The sequence below is a fragment of the Conger conger genome, chromosome 1 (assembly GCF_963514075.1).
Source record: "Conger conger chromosome 1, fConCon1.1, whole genome shotgun sequence".
Lineage (NCBI taxonomy): Eukaryota > Metazoa > Chordata > Actinopteri > Anguilliformes > Congridae > Conger > Conger conger.
In genome coordinates this window covers 22,366,183-22,386,601 of record NC_083760.1, presented here as the reverse complement: position 1 = coordinate 22,386,601, position 20,419 = coordinate 22,366,183, and the positions used below count along the sequence as shown (strand labels likewise).

Here is a 20,419-nt window from a genome sequence, read left to right as displayed (position 1 = left end):
TGTGCAGAGATCTTCTTCTGTCAAGCTATCGTTGACGTCTCCTGAGGGGGACCAGTGACACGTTGTGTCTCTGGAGGCTAATATGACATGTGTCTTTGTGGACTGTTTGGTCTCATGGGACTGTGCACTGTAGGGAGGTGTGTGCGGAAATTCTGTGGATAGTGGAGAGCCCCTTGGGTCCCCCCCTCCCCCGCACATCTGGGCGACCCCTGTCTTGAACAGGTGTCGCCATGCCTGACCTGACAGCACATGCTGGGGCCTGGGGAAGAGGCGGCATGCCAGCCGCACGCTTTCCGAGACGAGCTTCTTTGCTTTGTATTATTGCTTTTTCCCAGGCTGAAATGGCCTGTCGATGGGATGCGTACAGAAGTGTTTATTTTGAAATATCGGGTGTGTTTTTGCATGTGTGCTCACACAAGGGTTCAATTTTGTCTCTCGCCATGCACATAAAGATCAACATAAACTGATTTATAATTGCTGTCAGGACTTGAACAATATCTGTGGAAAGCAACATCATAAGCTGAAAGGACACATTTTACATGGTTGTATCACAAATATTATTCAGTAGAGGTTCAAATAAATTCACAGCCTTTATGTATAAATAGCCTGCAAAATTGTACATATTATATACCTTACTGAAAAAGTGGGCTTTTTATGGGGTTTCAGGCAGCTACATTCCTGTATGTTTGTGAGAAAAGTTTCCACACATGTGACTTCCAGTCCAGTGTCACTTGCTCTGTTTTTACCAGAAACCACATCAGTCACTGCATATACAACAGTGAGAGAGAGAGTGAGAGCGAGCAAGTGAGAGAGAGAGAGAGAGAACGAAAGAGCAGGCAAGCGAGTAGAGCGCGAGAGAAGAGCCTTACTCATTAAGCAGAAAACCAAGTTGACACACGCACGCAGAGAGAAGTGGAGGCTGGTGACGGATTCTGGTGACGCGCTTGGCTATGGCTCAGGGCTCTGACAGTAATGACACAACTTTCACCAGGTCTCCATCTCCAAGCAGCAGGCAGGTAAGACCAGCTCTGCTCTTTTGGTTCGCTTCAGCACATGTTCACCGTCGAGTTCATTCAGATGGCAGGAATGGGGGCTTACTGGAGATTGGAAATAGATAGCTCACCTATATTAACGCTTGTTTTCAGCTTTGTAGGCTCTGTTGTAATGCTCTCTCTGAATGTAATGATTGAAGATTATGGATCCCTTTCAGTTTAGATCAGGTCCTTGGTGAGCACCTCCATCTATGCAGGAAGCAAAATCTTTTGTTATTAACTGTATATTCAAATTATATTCATGCTTTTGCAAACAGCCATAGGTGATTGAGCTTGGTCCTGGGTTTCACTTTCTTCAATGGGGACCAGTCTTATACAAGCAGTCTATTAATTCTGAGGCTATTAAATTGTTGCTTCATTTCGAGTTTAATGAAAATATGTACTTATTTGCCTTCAACTTATATTTACATGGATAATGTACCAATTTCATACAACTAGGGACATCTTTATGGTGTCAGAAATGTATCTTTGCATGACTGATACCCAAGTTCAAAAAAGGAGATGCAACACTGCAGAATCATTATGATACCATTGAAACTGTGACACCCAACAGATGAAACTGGGTGTGTTTGGAGAAAGAGTCTAAACTGACAAAACGGGAAAGCTCTCCATCACTGCAAGAGCCTTGGTCAGCCTGTGTGGCAGTAGTGCTTAGAAGTGACATAGGCCCACCATTCAAACAACTGCTGTGAAAAACAGCACTCCTCTGGCACATGTGCCTTTGTATCGCCTCTATGTAAGACTTGTTTCACAGTTTTAACTTTTAACATGACATGGCAGTCATCCAGCCTCTCCTAGACCTTACACAATGGTTGTTTTGGTTACATCACACCTAAACCTAAACAGCAAGGTGACGTACACCTTGAAAAGCTAAGAACTGCAACTTTGTGGGGTTAGTTATATTGCACTTGAGCAGAAAATAAAAATTCTCCATAGTATTTTGTTCCAACTGTCAAATTAGCACAATTCTTCAGCTGGGAGTTGGTGGGTGGAAGAATCACATGGCAGGCCTTTTACTTTCTGACCCCCTCCACACCTCTGCTCTTGGATATCATCGTATTGATATAACTTCTGAAAGTTTGATGGAAGTTTGTGGGAGGCCTCCTTCCAGAAATTTCAAGGCCTGACCTTTATTGTAATTCTCATGAAGTCCTCTAGTTATCTGATAGATGAGTTTCCTTCTGTGTCATTCAGCATTAGTTGTGTTTGTTTGCCACAGTTGTAAAAGATAATGTGCAGTATTCTCTTTCTAAGAAGCAGCTCCTCCAGTTCCTTGTTTGCTTCCGCTTTCAGAAGGAAGTCCAACACAAGGACAAATTCAATTGTTCGGCTGAACTTGCCCTGTGTGCAGGGTTCTGCAGCGTTTCAATTAGTTCAGCCACTTTACGTAGTATAAATCAAATAGAACTTTCACATGTATGCATGATATCGTGTTATATGTTAAAATGGTAGGCATTTATATAGCGCCTTTATCCAAAGCACTGTACAATTGATGCTTCTCATTCACCCATTCATACACACACTCACACTGACACTGACGGCGATTGGCTGCCATGCAAGGCGCTGACCGGCTCGTCAGGAACATTTGGGGGTTAGGTGTCTTGCTCAGGGACACTTCGACACAGCCCGGGCGGGGGATTGAACCGGCAACCCTCCGACTGCCAGACGACTGCTCTTACTGCCTGAGCCATTTCACCCCAAAATGTTCAAAATCTCATCAAATGTACCCCCCCACCCCCCACTTTTCCAAGGACTCTTCGGATGATGTGAAGAAGGTGATGAGAAGGGAGAAGAATCGTATTGCTGCCCAGAAGAGCCGGTTGAGGCAGACACAGAAGGCCGACAACTTGCACTTGGTGAGGAGGTTACCATTCTGCTTGCTGCTGAATACACACATCGATATTGCTGGACTCTGAGATGACGTCATTTCTACTTTTCAGAAACGGAACTAAATAAACATGCAGAAGTAGCTGCAACTTTTAACAACTGGATCCACCAATTTCCAATAAATATAGATTTTATGGAAAAGGGAAGTTTAGAAATAACCAGAATCCAATGACAAAATATGATATCTATATGCAAACTAGACACAGTGTTTCAACTGACTTGGGTCAGAACTGGAATGGAGTTGTGGGGCTTGTAAGATGCTTGCATGTGAGGAACCAGAGAAAGGACTTTGATTATATGCAACGGTCAGCTAAAACAATTGTACCTACCTTAATTTCATCTGAATACTGCCAGATAACAAACCAAGGGCAATTACATGGGGCATAGATGGTGTGCGTGCAGACCGATGTCATATTGGGAATGTAAAGGGCCATATGGTGCTGTGTCATCCTGATGGCTTCTGCTGTGATGTACACATGAAGAAGGCCTTCTTGGTGTTTACAGCAGACTTTTGCATCAATTAACAATGTGTGGGCGACAGTCCCTTCTGAGATCTGGAGTGGTGCACTGATGGGCACTGTGAAATTGCAGACAGATTCAGTGCTTCTCAAACATTATCTTCTGTAATCTAAGGTACTGCAAAGACTGTAGTGTGTCTGTAGTAGGGGCATGTAGTTGAATTATGACCAGGATGTTGTGAGAATATTATTTGTTGGCCTGACTACTGCAAGTACTATAGTATTTTGCTTCTCAGAGGTTTTGTGTTGTGTGATTGTATTATCATATTAGTTTCAACTGTCCAATTTGCAGCAGTTGTATTCTAGCAGGAGAATGCAAATACACAAATCGAAAGCATGCACATACTTCCTGTCAAGGGACAGGGTTTGTTCATTGACAAGGTTTAGGTGTAAGGTTTTTAGTCACTTGCTTTCACTTTACTTTTTCATACAGAAAAGCCATTTCCGGACATGGCTCCAGTGAATATGCTGCTAACAGGGCTATTGAGAAAATGAGCCTTCGATTAAGCACTTTCACTTCTCAGTGGTTACTCAGGGGGAGTTGGGACATCAGAGCGCACATACCCCAGGCAGGAGCTGAAGAGATATTTGCAGTGACCGGTCAGCTGTGCCTTCCCTGTCCATAACTTACATACAAAAACCGAGACAGGAAATCTGGCTGATGCAAGAGAAATCTACGGTTGCTGAAAGTATTCAGAAATAAAATACATGCTGTGCTATTGGAGGGGAGAGCAGGGCTGGGATGATCTTATCCAACTTGTGCCGTTGGTTTCTCTAATGTGCTGTCCAGAAATAACTGGGGAAATACCGCTGAGTTTCTATAGAACCATGGTAATTCATGCTCTCTGGTTTGACTGGCTACACAGATAACGTGCAATGAGATTTCATTACATTTTTACTTTTTTCCTTTGCTTCATTTCAGATTTGTAGATGTGAATAACATCACAAGTATCTGTTAAATCGATCCTCAGTGATAATACAAGCAAAATGGCAGCCTTTTATGTTAATATAGTCTAGATACATGAAACTTATATTAATCAAACTTAGATGTTTAAAGTTAATCTATCAAACCTAACATTTATGGTTTCTGGGTAAACAATGTCAACATCCTAGTAATATATGACAAAAGTTATTCTGTTGTAATTCTGAGCCTCTTGTAGTTTCTGGCCCACAGTTTGATACGTATCATCTTCAATTCTCCCCAGATCTTTTTTTATTAGAACATTTTATTAGAATGTATTTTATAAAGAGCCAAAGATGGGACTTTAATGAGAGAGAACATATAACATATAAAACAAATGAAGCACCAAATACAGCTATTCAATCTTTTAAAGAGCTTATGAGGGATAGCAGGGGTCTGTGGTTTCAGTTTCATCACGACACGATAAACAGGAAGCTCAATTTTCCCTCTCTGTGACATGTTTCCTGTTAGAGGCTGTCGGTTTTCAGATATTTTTTCTTCAATGAAAATGAGCTTTTATCTGGTGGTGGGCAGATACGAGCGTGAAGCCATCATTTCTGGTAAGGTGTGTGCACTGAAATGCTGGTTGGGTGAGTGACGTAGGCGCCAGCGGTCGGTGGGGCTTACCCTGGGCCTTGTTTACAGTAAGTTCACAGTGTGGTACCGCCTCTCTATCATGTATCGGTCCCATCAGCAGAGCTAAGTGGAACCTTTATCTGTTTATCCACACTTCTAGCACAACAACCTCCATTTTCTGAAATTTGTTATTTGAAATTTGGCAGTGGCCCAGTTTGAAGTACTCTGGCCAGGAAATACTAAATGACTATACAATGTTGAGAAAAGGCCTGGTTTTTGACTTGGTACAAAATGATTGTCATTAAGCTACACTTTTCGAGTTGTCTACAAAATCTGGCACAAATCAGGCTAAATAACCTCACCATAGAAGAGTTGCTGAACAAATACTAGTAGAAAACCGTATGTCAGAAGATCCATGGGTGTGAATGTCAGATCTTCTTCCATTACTTTACAGTGGGATAGTTTGGTTTTAATATAGCACACTACAACTTACAAACCCAACTGACAGCCACTGCTCTGTTGTTTCAGGAGAGTGAAAACCTTGAAAAAGAAAATGCCGCCTTGAGGAAAGAAGTGAAGCAGCTGACAGAGGAGGCCAAATACTTGACAAATGTTCTGAGCAATCATGAGTCTCTGTGTTCTATGATGGGTCCACAGTCCTCCGACATCCTGTACTCTCCGCATCATGGAGCCTTCCACCAACCGCACATGGCCTCACGCTACCAGCACTGACCACTGGGGGAGCTACTACCATCAAAGAGTTGGGCGACTGTGGACAATCTCAGCAGGGCATGTGGGGTTTTCCTTACAGGGGGAGAGGGTCTCACACATGTGCACATGTTTTTTCCAGTCAAGATAGTTTTAAAAGGAATGACAATTCATGACTTTACTGTTAGACAATCCAACAAACACAATCATTGCCAATGTCCTTTCATGAAATGAATAACATTTATTCAACACAGGTGGCTGATGGGATAGAATGGGTATAAGTGTCATTTTGAATGTGTCTTGTATGTGTGACCATTTCAGGTTTTGGGAAATGGATCAATTGGTGGCACAGCGCAGCAATTGTTGTACTGTAAACTTGTTTCTTATTTAGAAACAAAATCGTAACTGTTACATTTCCTAGAACTGATATTGTCTAGGTTCTTTTGACGTATGTGTACTTTTGTTTAATTTTAAACTGTATTATTTATTTCAGGAGTCATAGGTTACCAAACATGAATATTTTAAAAATATATTGACTTGTCTTGACCTTTCCGTTATACTTGCAGTTCAGTTGATGAGATTAGTTTTCTGAGTGTTAACTCAGAACAGTTACAGTGTTAATGGTTGAAAAGTGTTTGTGTCTGGATATTAATTTCTACATTTTTACTGTTTTGGTGCAGTTTGACATCCTTCATGATTGCATTCATCATAAAAGAATGTTTTATAGTAAACATTAGAATGTCCTAAATACCTCAAGATTTTAGTACAAATCCATTGACAATGTTTTGAATGTTTTAAAATTCAGAGTGAGAATCTAGTTATTTAGTACGAAATTTAGGAAATTATTATGTACACAATTACAAATACAGTAGTTATATACAGTACTGTGCAGAAGTCTTAGGCATCCTAGACTTTATTATATATATGTTTATTTTTGAGTGTGTGTTATTATAAAAGAACACATTTTAGATTTCCAAATATTCATCATAGCACTGAAAAGTTCTCCAACATGCTTGGAACAACCTCCCTGCTGATTGTCTTATAGAACTGCAGGACAGCGTTGGCTATCTCAGAGAAGTGATGCAGTTTTAACGTGCAGGGTGGTCACAAAAAATATTGATTTGATTCAATTTTTAACTATTCTATCAAATTATTAAAATGTCATGTAAAATGTATAGTATGTTTATTTAGGACCTTTCATTGAATTTTTTTTTTAAGAATCTTATCGGTACAGAATGTTATACAGGTGCCTAAGACTTTTGCACCGTACTGCATATATCCTATATATGACTATATTATACCCTATTATTGAATTATAAGCATTTTACGCTGTATTTTTCAAGCCACATTTCATAGGTATCCACACTGACAAAATGAGGCTCAGTAATCGATAGACTCCATTGACATGAGATTACCTATCTGTTATTGACCTATCTAATAGTAAAAGTCATGCACTGGGTCATCTTCAACCCAATGAACTGCGGTTCTCTTTCCCAAATAATAATTGGAACTTTAAACAGATGTGTTACTATTCAACACATCTTTAAAATATCATGAGCAGTGCAGACCTACTGATTACCTGGAGCACAAGTAGTTATTGGAAACACCTTTGAAAAACAATAGATCATTTTAAAAATCTATTAATCATCTAAATGTAGTTATGCAGTAACAGGGTTGCCTTCCCAAGCACTCCATAGAAACATGCATTCTTGTATAGTGAGTCACCTCTTGTCTTCTTCTCAAGGATATCTTTTGAAAAACAATCGTTGTGATTCTTGGTTAAAGTTACTTTATGCGATAATTTATGTAGTAGTCTAATATGCTACTTAGTGTCATTTTCTCCAGCCTGGAAAGACTGGCGTTTCCTTTTTAAACAGCAATATTTTTTTCCATTGTGGTACAGTACATAAAAAAAAAAAATCGGATTTAGCCTGTCCTATTGTGTCTCAGGAAATAGTGGATAATAATAAGTGGTTGTAAAACTTACTGGTTATTTTAAACCAGTAACAACCCCTATAAGAGAATCACACGAGAAACACCCAATATGCAACGGGTACACATGTGAACTATGAAAATAATCCCACTGATGGGAACGGAAAACATGTAATCTATTTCCTTCATATATGACATTTTATTTTATTTACATGTGAAAATGTTTTTGTAAGGGAAGGTCTTCATTTCGTATCACCACAGCTGAGATGACTGTATTATCTCTTGAATGTCGAATTAAAGGAAATATTATTGGCAAAAATAATACATTCACATATTGTTTTTAGTTTTTTAGTTTACCAGTACTTCAGTTGCATCGTCAATATGTGTCTATCGGCTGTCTGCCCATCTGTCTGCGAACAGAATAAGTATAAGAAACTTGGAAAGCATTTGGATGACATTTCAGTAAATGATTGCCTACAAGACTTAAGGACTGATATGGCCATTTTGGAATGGTGCAAATATAAGATCATGACCAAAACCTTTTTGATCTTTTATTTTTCTGCGTTACCTTAATAATGAGTAATTCAGTCATATGTGTACACAACATTACGACAAAGTACAATAGGGGGCGCAGTTTCCCCAAAAGTAAGTGTGTCTGTAAGTATTCTCAGAAAATGAATGTATATCAATCATATCTCCTTGATTAAAATGGGCATTTCCGGTCGTCATGTTTATGCTTTATATATTGTGACGTATTCGATTTCTGTTTTACAGCGTGTACTGTATTTTTATAATAAAGTAAAGAAATTAAACGAAATGCTTTGTTTTTACTGTGCCATCTAGTGGTTGATATTTGCCTCATGGATCTATTCCTTTCCAACGAAAGTGAAGTATCCCATGTTTGGCATATTTCTATATAAACACCTGACCCTGTCCTAATCCCGATCAGATGATTAAGAGTAAACAGCCGGTCACAAGTTTGTGTTAAATGAGAATTACAAATGGTTACGAGGAGTACGAAAATGATTTGATCTCTGAGACTGGAATTGCTGGGGAGCTGTTTGTATGTTATTACTAGCTGGAACTTATCCGAAATATTCTGAAGTATTACCATAGGCTTAATTTCAAATTCGTCCTGTATTCATATTATTGGTTTCAAGTTCTTAACACCCACGAGAAAAACATATTTATATAAACAAAACAGACCTGTTAGACTACATACACTTCTTGCCCAAAATTGTACAATAGGAAATATGTCATCTTTGTCTTACATAGAAAACCACCATGTAAACTAGGCCGAAATACCCTACTCCCCCCCCCCATAGGAAATTAGCACAATGGGATGGGAATTTATAAATGACGAACCCTATAGTGAATTCTGAGGTTTTAGGATGCAATGCCCAAGTATGTTCTGCGAGTGCAAGCATTTGACGATCGATCATTGGTTAAACTTCACTGGGTGGATTTAGCTTTCGGACACCACGTGGTTGCGGGAACCCGGCATTTAAATGGGGGACGGGCATGCAGAAGGTAATGGAAGATAACGGAATTTTGAAACATAAGGAAGTCTACATAGACACTACAACGGCTGCACGATTTCTTCAAGCAGGATAAGGTAGTTTATGGGCCAGGGCTTATGTGTACGAAGTGTAGTAAATGTATTTAAATTGTTCGTTAGCTGGCAAAAGCTAATTCTACTTAGAATAATTGTATAGCGTCCGTTTATTAGATAACATTTAGGAAAAAAATGGATGCATGCCTATAACTTGATAATCACAATCACTAGGCTATTTGGCAGTCAAGTCAGTCGGTCACATTTTTTTCTGATGCTACTTGATAGCTAACTTTGAAGCATGCAAAGACATAATAGGCAATGACTAGTTTGCCATAAGTTGCCAAAAAGAAAGGAATTGCCATTCTACCGTTAGCGGTTGTGAAATAAACGACGCTTTAAGTTAAGACAAGCTATAAATTCCAGACAGTGCAAGCTATATATGAAATTTGCGTGTCAACTATAGGTAGCCAAGTTTGTGAATTTTATTTTATATTAAAATAAATCCTATACTATATCATTATTTGGTCTAAATTAAATTTGGATTGTCTGCCAAGTAGGCTATAGCCACCCCCGTGCTTGCTCCGTTATCTACCGCATCTGCAAGAACAGTTTTACAAGATTAACAATGAGCGACGACAGCAGTGCCGTTGGATATGAAATGAATTGCGAAAAAAATATTTCGGACCTTGAAAAACGTAACGTAAAAGGGGACAATACCCCTGCACAAAATGAATTAAACAAAGTTTCAATTGTGGACAAGGACGCCGAACCAACAACGCGCTTATATAAAAGGAGATGGTTAATAGTGTTTCTGTTCAGCTCATATTCTTTGTGCAATGCATTCCAGTGGATCCAGTACGGAATTATCAACAATATTTTTATGAAGTTTTACAATGTTGATTCTTTCGCAATAGACTGGATGTCAATGATCTACATGCTGACTTATATCCCCTTTATATTTCCCGTCACCTGGCTTTTGGATAAAAAGGGTCTCCGGGTCATTGCACTTGTGGCAACTTCCATTAATTGCTTGGGGACTTGGATCAAAGTGGTTAGCGTCAGACCAGAACTGTTTGCAGTGACAATGTTCGGACAGTTCACCTGCTCATTCGCCCAAGTTTTCATCCTTGGAATCCCATCCCGCATCGCCTCAGTATGGTTCGGCTCAGAAGAGGTCTCTACAGCCTGTTCAATTGGAGTTTTTGGGAACCAGGTATGTTTTTAAAATAAGGTAAATGGGCATGTGTTCGTCTAGGTGCATACAAATGCCTTCATCTGTAGCCATTGTTATTTTAAATATTGCATTTTAATCACCTTTATAATAGGCAATAAAAGAGTCCAGGGTTATTTTTACAACATGATGGTAATAACAATCATCATCATCATCATCATCATCATCATCATCATCATCATAACACAACTTATTTGTTAAGTGATTCTTGTGCATTTTTATGCACAAGAACAATAGCAAGACAAATACAGTAATAGTTTCCGCAGTGCTGCAAATAATTTATTTTTAAAGGACATTTATTTTTCAAGGACAAGGACATTATTTTTTATAAGTCACTCTGAGCCTATTCAGAGTTTATTAGTCCTGCATTTTCCTTCAATTTAAAAATGTTGCATATGAAATTGAATCAAGGAGGCTTACAGAAGGGAGCACACCCACAGAAACATTATTTTGTTGCCAGTGTACATCCTGTTTTGGATTGTTTGATTCAGTAATTTTCACACACATTTACATTAGACTACAATCTCAGACCTTTGGTGTCTTCCATTGTCACATCTGCTATTAATCTTTGTTCTTGCCAGTTAGTGGCCAGTCATAGAATTTCAGGTGGAGAAAGAAACCAAATCCCTTGAGACAAAGTTTCGACTTCTCTCATTGCATTGTTCAAACGTTCACAGCTTTTTACTTTAGCAGATATGCTGCAATATTATAGCAGTGCAATATAAAATATCGTATATATTTTTCTTGTTTGAAAAAACATACCCATAAAAATCTACATAATGAGTGTTGTATACAAAGCATGTTTCATCCAGTCACTTGCATGGAATTGTTTTGTTGGTGCTGCTGGCAGCCCAGGACTTATTTGATGTTACTGCAAAGGCTTAAGAACTCTAGGCAGCAAGTTGTGCAAATGTTTTAGCTTTTCATGTACTTCACCAGGCGGCACGGATGGTGCAGTGGGTAGCACTGCCGCCTCACAGCAAGGAGGTCCTGGGTTCGAATCCCCGTCGGCCAGGGCCTCTCTGTGCAGAGTTTGCATGTTCTCCCCGTGTTTGCGTGGGTTTCCTCTGGGTACTCCGGTTTCCTCCCACAGTCCAAAGACATGCATGTTAGGCTGATTGGAGAGTCTAAATAGCCCATCGTATGAGTGTGTGAGTGAATGGTGTGTGTGCCCTGCGATGGACTGGCGACCTGTCCAGGGTGTATTCCTGCCTTTCGCCCAATGTATGCTGGGATAGGCTCCAGCCCCCCTGCGACCCTATTCAGGATAAGCGGGTTAAGATAATGGATGGATGGATGTACTTCACCAATATTGTTTTCCTTCTATATTTCTAATGTTTTGGGGGAAAATATGGATCCATACTTGATCATTTATCAGGGTTAAAGTGTGTGTATTAAAATGACTTCCAGTCCATTCAAGGTGCTTGTCTAGAGATATTAAGAATGGACAGGATAAAGAAATCTTGTTTCTTTTTTCCCAGCACAGACTCCGTATGAGTCCTTTTTCATTTTTGGGCTTGAATATATGTTGATTTAAAAGATCATATGACAATGTTTTTGGGTATTTCATATGTGTGATATTTGCAAGCATTTCTGATATTCTGATCTGACTATGAAGTGTGAAAAAGTTTTTCTGCAAAGTGTTTTCCTATTCACTAGGACCAGGCTTCTCAACTCCAGGTCCTGGCCACGCACTACCCCACCTGATTTCACTAATGAGCTCACTTTCTGAACTAAGCAGGTAAAATAATTTATGAAATCAGATGGTGTAGCACGTGGTTGGAGCAAATACCTGCAGATGGAGCATCCTGTATCAGTGTCCTCCTGTGTGAAATACAGTGGGCTCCAGAATTAGTGGCACCCATGATAAAAATAATTTACTCTAAATTACCAATATCATTATTGGAATAAATGTTATTTTCCGACATGGAATCAAACATTTTTTCAAATAAAACATGTATTTCCCCCAAACAGGTTTCACAATTATTGGTACACCTGGTTTAATACTTTGTGCAACTTTAGTTCAGACATAGGGGTTTAGTTCAACTTTAGTTCAGTTCATAGGGGTTTTTATGGGATTTAAGTCAAGTTATTGCAGAACATGGATGTTGTTTACGCTTAACCATTTTTGTGAGGACTTTGATATGTTTAGAGTAATTGGAGAATCCGCCACACAACCAAGTCTCTGCTTCCTTTCCTGGTATTTTGTTGAATTCATTATGCCATTGATCTTAAATAGTGCCACTGGCACTGGCAGCAAAACAACCCCAAAACACCCCATCTCCATATTTGACAGTAGGTATGAGGTGCTTCTCATTGTATCCTTTCCTCTTTTGCTTCCAAACTATGGTGGGTAATGGCCATTTGGTCTCATCTGACCCTCACACTCTCTTCCAGCCATAATTCCAATGACGTTTGGCAAACTCCAGGTGCTTTGATTTATTATGCTCAGTAAGGGCTTTCTTCATCCCGCCCTTCCAAAGAGTTTTTTCTTATGGAGATGGCACTTTGGGTTCTTTATGGGCCCTATCACCATCTTCCTCACCATCCATGGTGACAGCATGCACTTGCATTCTCTTCCTGGCAAGCTTGTAACCATTCCATATGTTCAAAAATGTTTTTATTATTGTGTTTACGGTGCTAAGTGGTATGTTTAACCATTTATGCATTTATTGGTTCCCATTGCCAGACTTCAATTACCATCTGTCTCGGATAGTGGATGGATAGTTCTTTGTTACCTCATTTTTCTACTCTAGCGGAACAGGAAGTGATTGAATGAAACAATATAGTTCCTATATTGTCTAATCCATTAATTTCTTCAAAAAACATTCATATTATACACAGTGGGCACCATTCATTGGACAGCTACACATTGTTTTTCTGCACCCTACACTTTGAGTTTGAAAGGATACAATGACAATGAGGTTGAAGTGCAGACTATCAGCTTTCATTTGAGGGTATTTTCTGTCATGTCTCTTGTTCCCATCTCATAGTTGGTTTCTGTGAACTCACCCTGTTCTATGTATCTGCGTTGTTCAATGTTCCATTTCATGTTTTCCTTTCACGCTCCGTGCATTTCCCAGTTTCACATTTTCTATGTATTTTGTATCTAGGCTCAAGTTCTCCTTTTTTTCCTTTCTTACGTGTTACCTGTCCATGCCCCGCACCTGATATGTATTTCCTCTGTTTGTAATTGTCTCAGTTGTTTCTCCTTGTCTCGTCATGTGTTGCACTCGTGCCAGGTTTTCTTGTGCCCTGTATTTGTGCTTGTGTCCTCATATGTTTTTACAGTGTACAGTTTTTATTCCTGCCTGCTCCTTACCAGTTTCCCAAGTTCCTGTCTCAGACCTGTGTCATCCAGCCCTTTTCCAGCCCTCTTGCCTGCCTCCGTCCAAGCCCTGCTCCTGCCTCCTGTACCCGTCTTTAGCTCCTCAGTGCTCCTGTTCTCCAGTCCTCCTCCTCTTGATCTCCTGGCTCTGACCCCTGCCTGTCTTTTGACTTCACCCTGTCTTCTCCTCATTGCCCAGGTTGCTTGGACTTTGACCCCTTGCCTGGACTTGACCATGTTACTGCTTATCCTGTATTGCTCTGTTTGCCGGACATTGACCTGCCTTCTGTGTACCTTGATTAAAGCCTGTTATTTATTACATCTTGGTGTCTGAGAGTGGTTCCGATCTGTTCGCCGAACTGAACGATCTGGCAACAATAAAACCAACTGACCCACGACAGGTTCCCGAGGCTCTACGGTACCAGGCCGTTCAGCTGGGACAGTACGACATTGAGCTGCCTGTCACTCCAACAGTCCGGAACCCTGCCACTGCCACCTACCTGTCCTTCACTACCGAGATGAAGAAGGTTTTTGACCGGACCTAGTTTGGTCACTCAGCAGCACAACAACGTCTGCTCCTCCATCAAGAACAGAGATCTGTCTCTAAGTTCTCCATTGAGTTCTGGACATTGGCGGCATCTGCTGGATGGAACAAAGAGGCTTTGTATGATGTCTTCCTGAATAGTCTGTCAGAAAACATTCAAGAAAAAGCTGACCACGTGCACCTCCCCTAAGACCTAGACAGGCAAGTGGACCTCACCATCAGAGTTGACAATAGCCTGCATGAATGATGGGTCAGACCGATGGACCCAGCACAGCGCAGCATTGAGTCACTTCATCCACAACTGCCCAGTAAAAGCAAATGCCCGTCAGTGAGAGAGGAGGTCCTGACAGGCGCTTCCCTGACCCCTACCTCCAGCACATCCTGGTCCTCTCAACATGCTCTGATTACCTGGAAAGGGGCTTGGTTGATTCCTTATTGATTCAGGTACGGACGCTAACGCTAACTTTATCTGCCATTCCTTGATCCACCATTTGGGCATTCACGCCTCCCGGATGAAGATGCCTCTCCACAGCAACACCCTTACTGGTACTCCTCTGGCAGAGCTCTAAGAGGTGACTGGTGGAGATTCTGGTCTCCAGCAATCATCAAGAGGAGATCTCATTTTTTGTCATGGAGTCTCCACTTGTTCATATTGTGCTTGGATCACCATGGCTCACCAAGCACAAACCCCAGACTGGACTTGGGGAATTATAACAGACTGTCAAATGTCCTAAATGCCATGTCACCTGACTCAGTTCCGCTGCCAGTCCCATGAGTACCTGGTACCTCAGAAGAAGGAGGTCATCAATCTCATTAAGGTGCTGAGTGAATATCCCCACCTCCGCCAGGCATTCAGTCGCTCCCAAGCCTGCTCCCTTCCTCCTCACTGTGCCTACGACTACCCCATCAACCTGCTTCTGGGAACCTCACCCCTGAGAGGTTGCCTGTATTCCCTCTCCGCTCCTGAGACCAAATCTTTGGAAAAATACACTGTCGAATCATTGGCCTCTGGAATCATTGGCCCATCCTCATCCCCAGCTGGAGCCGGATTCTTCTTTGTGGGCAAGAAGGATGGCTCATTACACCCCTGCATTGACTACCATGGTCTTAATGACATTGCCATGAAGAAACGCTGGACCCCGGAGCCTTTGAAGAACTTAAGCACTGTTTCATGTCTGCACCTGTCCTGTCCCTGCCTGACCCCATTAAACAGTTTGTGGTGGAGGTAGATGCATCCAACATTGGTGTGGGAGCGGTATTGTCTCAGAGAGCCGAAGACAAGATGCACCCCTGCGCCGTTTCATGTTTTCCTTTCATGCTCCGTGCCCCTGTCTCAGTTAATTTCCTAGTTTCCCCTTTTGTACATATTTTTTTAGGAGAACCGTTCTCTGACACCAAGATGCAATAAATAACAGGCTTTAATCAAGTTATACAGAAGGCAGGTCAATATCTGGCAAACAGGGCAATACAGGATGAGCAGTAACATGGTCATGACCAGGCAAGGGGTCAAAGTCCAAGCAGCCAGAGCAATGAGGAGAAGGCAGGGCAAAGTCCAAAGACAGACAGGGGTCAAAGCCAGGTGATCAAGAGGGCTGACGCAGGAGACGGGTAGAGAAGCCGAAGGGCTGGAGCAGGGCTTGGACAGAAACTTCTTAGAAATGTATGTATTACTCTTTCATGGCATGGCAAGATTAGTTAAAGTTCATGATCAAGTGAAATGATTGAGAAAATTTTGTTAAAAATATGTTCGAAAAAAAGAGTTGATTGTCAGATAGTAGTATGTGTTTCCATCATAATACCAGTCAAATTTGATCTGAATTTGAAATGTAAGGTAGTTTAACCAGTTAAGACCTTTAATATGAGGCGTATGTTTGAAACTACCATGACCTGATCATGCCTATAATCATCTTATTTGACTCAATGGGGTCGTTTACACAACGAAATAACACATTTGTATGCATTATCTAGCCCAGTAATTATTGTATGGTTATAATTGAATCCACATAGTGGCACTGTTAAATAAATTTTATCTAAATAGCACGATCATTATAATGGGTTCTTTTTACATTTACAGATGCCACTAGCTAGCAAAAAACAAGTTGCTCAACACAGCAACGGTCAATTCACTATCACTATAGGACTGCAGGGAGCTATAGTACCAAAATACACTTTATTATTTATTTTACTCTACTTAATACAAAAATCTAATTTTGAACATTTGTGCCTAAAAATAAGAAAACTGTCCTCACGTCAGATCAGTGTCACTTTCACCACAGAAAGTTGACCTCAGAATATGAAGTCACACAAAATATCTATTCAGTTCTTGACTTATCCATGTGACAACTTACCCCACTTCCCCCTACTTCCCAATTTATTTAAGGTGCATGGGAAAAATATAACTTCTTAGTTATTGACAGTTATACCACTTGACATTTTGAAAATGGCAAAATGTTATTCAAAAACATATGAAATCAACATGAATGCAAAACATACATTAATGAGAACATAGCACATACATTTTAAATCATCAAGATTTTTTTTAACCAGCTCAAAATCCTTATTTGTCATTGGCCCTCTTTAGACTGAGATTAACTATCCATCCATCCATCCATTATCTGAACCCGCTTATCCTGATCAGGGTCGCAGGGGGGCCTATCCCAGCATACATTGGGCGAAAGGCAGGAATACACCCTGGACAGGTCGCCAGTCCATCGCAGGGCACACACACCATTCACTCACACACTCATACCTACGGGGAATTTTAGACTCTCCAATCAGCCTAACCTGCATGTCTTTGGACTATGGGAGGAAACCGGAGTACCCGGAGGAAACCCACGCAGACACGGGGAGAACATGCAAACTCCGCACAGAGAGGCCCCGGCCGACAGGGATTCGAACCCAGGACCTCCTTGCTGTGAGGCAGCAGTGCTACCCACTGCACCATCCGTGCCGCCTGAGATTAACTAAATTAAGTGAATTTTATTTAGAATAATTATTAGAGGTGCCAATAATTTTGACACCTATAGTTTTCAGAAATAATGAAGAAGAAAAACATGGAAACACATTTAGTGAAATAAAAGTATATTCATTTCCTAGAGGTTTGAACATAACATAGATTATTATCTGTGTTTTTTATTACATGCAGCCACATTTCTTCATTTTTATCAAGGGTACAGTAATTCTGGATTCCACTGTACCTGTTTACATATGTTTTTAATATTAGTCATTTTAAAGCAAAGAGTAGTTACCAAAGAACTAGGCAAAATAGAAACAAACATTATGTGGTACTAAGGTCATATGTACATGGGGTGGCAGTGTAGTATAATGGTTTGGGTCTGAGCTGTAGCTAAAAAGTAGCCCATTTGATTCCCAGGTAAGACTGCTGTTGTACCCTTGAACAAAGTAATCAACCTGAATTTATTCAACATTTGTCCAGCTTGTATGAATATATACTATGTAAAGTTGTTCTGGATAAAAGTGTCTGCTGAATTCCTGAAATGTAGGCTAACTGTACATACCTGTCAACTCTCAAGGCATGAAACTCTTGCATTTGCTTGCTGTCTCACCCTCACATAATTTTCTTAGTAAGTTTCATTAAAGCTGAAAGCTATAAGGATTCAAACAATGTGACAAGGCTCAGAAAATGTCTTCAAAATTTGGCAACTCAAACAAAGTCTGGCCTTTGTGTTCTGACTAACTTTCTGTCTTGTAATTTCACATTCATTATGATATAGTGTTGTTTGTGATTTGTTGGACACTATTTATGTCAATGCCTCCATGTAGCCTATATAAAGATGAAACAAACCCATCATTAACAAGTAATCATTAACGAGTAATCATTCCCTATATCTGGCACTCTAAATAGTTTTATTTTTTGCATTATTGTATTTTTGTATTTTAATTTTCTTGTATGTTTTAATTTCAGTATGAGCTGAATTAGAGCTGTTAAAACATATTAATTGATTGGCCTACATTGTGTCACCCCAAGCAAACTATGGTCAAGTGACAATTAGAGCACTTCACCACAGTCTTGAGAGTTTCTTACTCACATCATGTTGGGACACTAACGATTGGTTTCACAGGCACAAACTAAGCCTTTGAAGATCCTTGACTAAATAGAGTTTTGTATGCAGAATATCCATTCAAAATTTTATTTAATCTAACACTAGGCTTAACCTGTGTCTGTGAAACTGGCCCAATGCCCCCTAGTGCCTGGAATCGGATAATCGATTCCTTCTTATCCAATGAGCACATATGCTCAGCTGTAAGTGGTCAAATTTAGGAGCACATTAATGCATCCCAATTAGTAGAATTGTCTTGAAAAAGGATCACTATACCATGCCGTGGTAGCTGGCCAACGTTAAAGCAATTGATAATTTTAGATGAAAATTAAATGAATGTTTGTTGTATCTCAAAAACTCATTAAATACGTATTGGTATCTATCGATTTCAGAAATGAAGCTCGTCAGTCGAAATCTTGGCAACTGTTTCACACCTAACCCACATTACATTAGCCACGCAGCAGGTACTATCAAGTGCTTTTGGACTTGTTTTCCACATTCACCCCATTGCTTACTAAATTATTAATAAGAACATAATAGGTACCACGCACCAACAGGACGCTCCACAAAATGTCGACATTTTTTACGTACATAACAGGTAGTTCGGCACAAACAATGTGAAGTTTGATGAATTGGCTAACTAACGCAGTATACCAGTACGTTTTTAGTAACTTGCCAATAGCTAGCTAATATTAACGGTATACTGTCTCACAGCAAAGTGTTCTCCATATTTTAGATTTTTTATTTTGTTCCACATTGTCAACATGACCGTATTATACGCATTTTATGTCGATACTTAAAGCGTGGATGCAGAACACCATGAAATGACAGACCACTAAAGCATAACGAAGGAAGAAAGTAAAGTGCAAAACATAGACGAAGCCGAAGGGAAATGACGTTTATGATGTACGAACAAAGTCGCCATCTTCTGCGGGTGCCACAACGTCCTGTATCAATGCTGCTTCCAAGCCACGGGTATGTAGAATAGCGTTAATCATTTATTTTTCTAACTTTTTTGATAGCAGATGTACTTTCTAGCTGGAAATATCTTGTGCTTCACTAAATATAATGGACTCGTGTAACTGTTTTACATGTATTGGTAAATTGTGTTGTGTCTTTAAAGTATTTTAGTCCAAATGAATACGGAATTAACTGTTTCAACGTAGCTACAGTAGGCCTGTATGTATTGCTGTTATTACCTGATGTTTTTCGGACCAAATGTAAATCGGGTTCCATAATCTAAAGCGAAATGACGAACTGAGAATTTCTTGCTTATTTCCAGCAATTCCCGCTAAATCGGTGTCCCTATTTGATATACGATCCCCTACATTTTCTCACAGACGGCAAAACTGAAGTAGTTAATCTGGTTACATGTGTATTAGTTACAGTAATCGAGTTTTGATTTTATAATGAAGCAGGTCGATTTTTAAAAAATCACAGCAGTGTTCGACTGGTGTGCATGTCATTCTTTTCCCGTAACCCATTCATGCCTGTTAAAATGTTAACTGGGAGCTAAATGAAAGCAAAGGTGGGCGGTGGTGCAGTACATTGTGTGCGATAGCTATTAATACTACTAAGTTATATTTTCTGCCTTGAGTGAGTATGTGTTGGGGAGAAATCGAGCTTGGACAGGAGTACTAATAGCTAGCTATATTTACGTGGTAAAAGAGACAAATGAAAAGTGAAAGAGCAGATCTTTTGACAAGGAATGTGACTTCAAGGTTATGAAATATTCTATGAATTAATTAGCTGACCCTTTGCGGAAGATATAGGCTGTATGACGTTATGATCAAATATAATCCTAATGATGTTTGTGAGATAAAGTAGCATATTTCATTTGTCGCTACACAACAATCGAGGCGACTTTTAAGATTTCATTAAAAACCCCACCCTAAAAAGCCAACCTTTTAAAATAACTTTTAATAATGTCTTTTTTTAAAATCTTTTGTCAATGGCTTAATTGTTAATTTGTTGTTGGGGTACTTGCATGTGACTTTGTCTAATATGTAAAAAAAGATTATAAAATAGCTGTGTATTTTAAACATTCAATACATCTGTTTCTGAGT

General features: G+C 39.9%; 2 protein-coding genes across 2 annotated transcripts in view; both read left to right on the top strand.

Moving 5' to 3' along the window:
• Window positions 1-763: 763 nt before the first annotated feature.
• Window positions 764-8,451, top strand: batf (basic leucine zipper transcription factor, ATF-like). The gene is made up of 3 exons (XM_061251436.1): window positions 764-1,016; window positions 2,804-2,908; window positions 5,523-8,451. Exons 1-3 carry the CDS (start codon window positions 951-953, stop codon window positions 5,724-5,726), a joined length of 375 nt encoding a protein of 124 aa, XP_061107420.1. The 5' UTR covers window positions 764-950; the 3' UTR covers window positions 5,727-8,451.
• A 10,295-nt stretch (window positions 8,452-18,746) lies between these two features.
• The window catches only part of flvcr2a (FLVCR choline and putative heme transporter 2a), a 42,723-nt gene continuing 41,050 nt past the window's right edge, over window positions 18,747-20,419 (top strand). The window contains exon 1 of the mRNA XM_061238185.1: window positions 18,747-19,328. The gene's annotated coding sequence lies outside the window, so the exon portion shown is untranslated. The remainder of the gene's footprint in view (window positions 19,329-20,419) is intronic.

Bases quoted from the DNA above. Each gene is read 5' to 3' on its own strand.
- batf (XM_061251436.1), top strand. From the start codon at position 951: ATGGCTCAGGGCTCTGACAGTAATGACACAACTTTCACCAGGTCTCCA. The intron at 1,017-2,803 runs GTAAGACCAGCT...CACTTTTCCAAG, and splicing joins CATCTCCAAGCAGCAGGCAG to GACTCTTCGGATGATGTGAA. The intron at 2,909-5,522 runs GTGAGGAGGTTA...CTGTTGTTTCAG, and splicing joins AGGCCGACAACTTGCACTTG to GAGAGTGAAAACCTTGAAAA.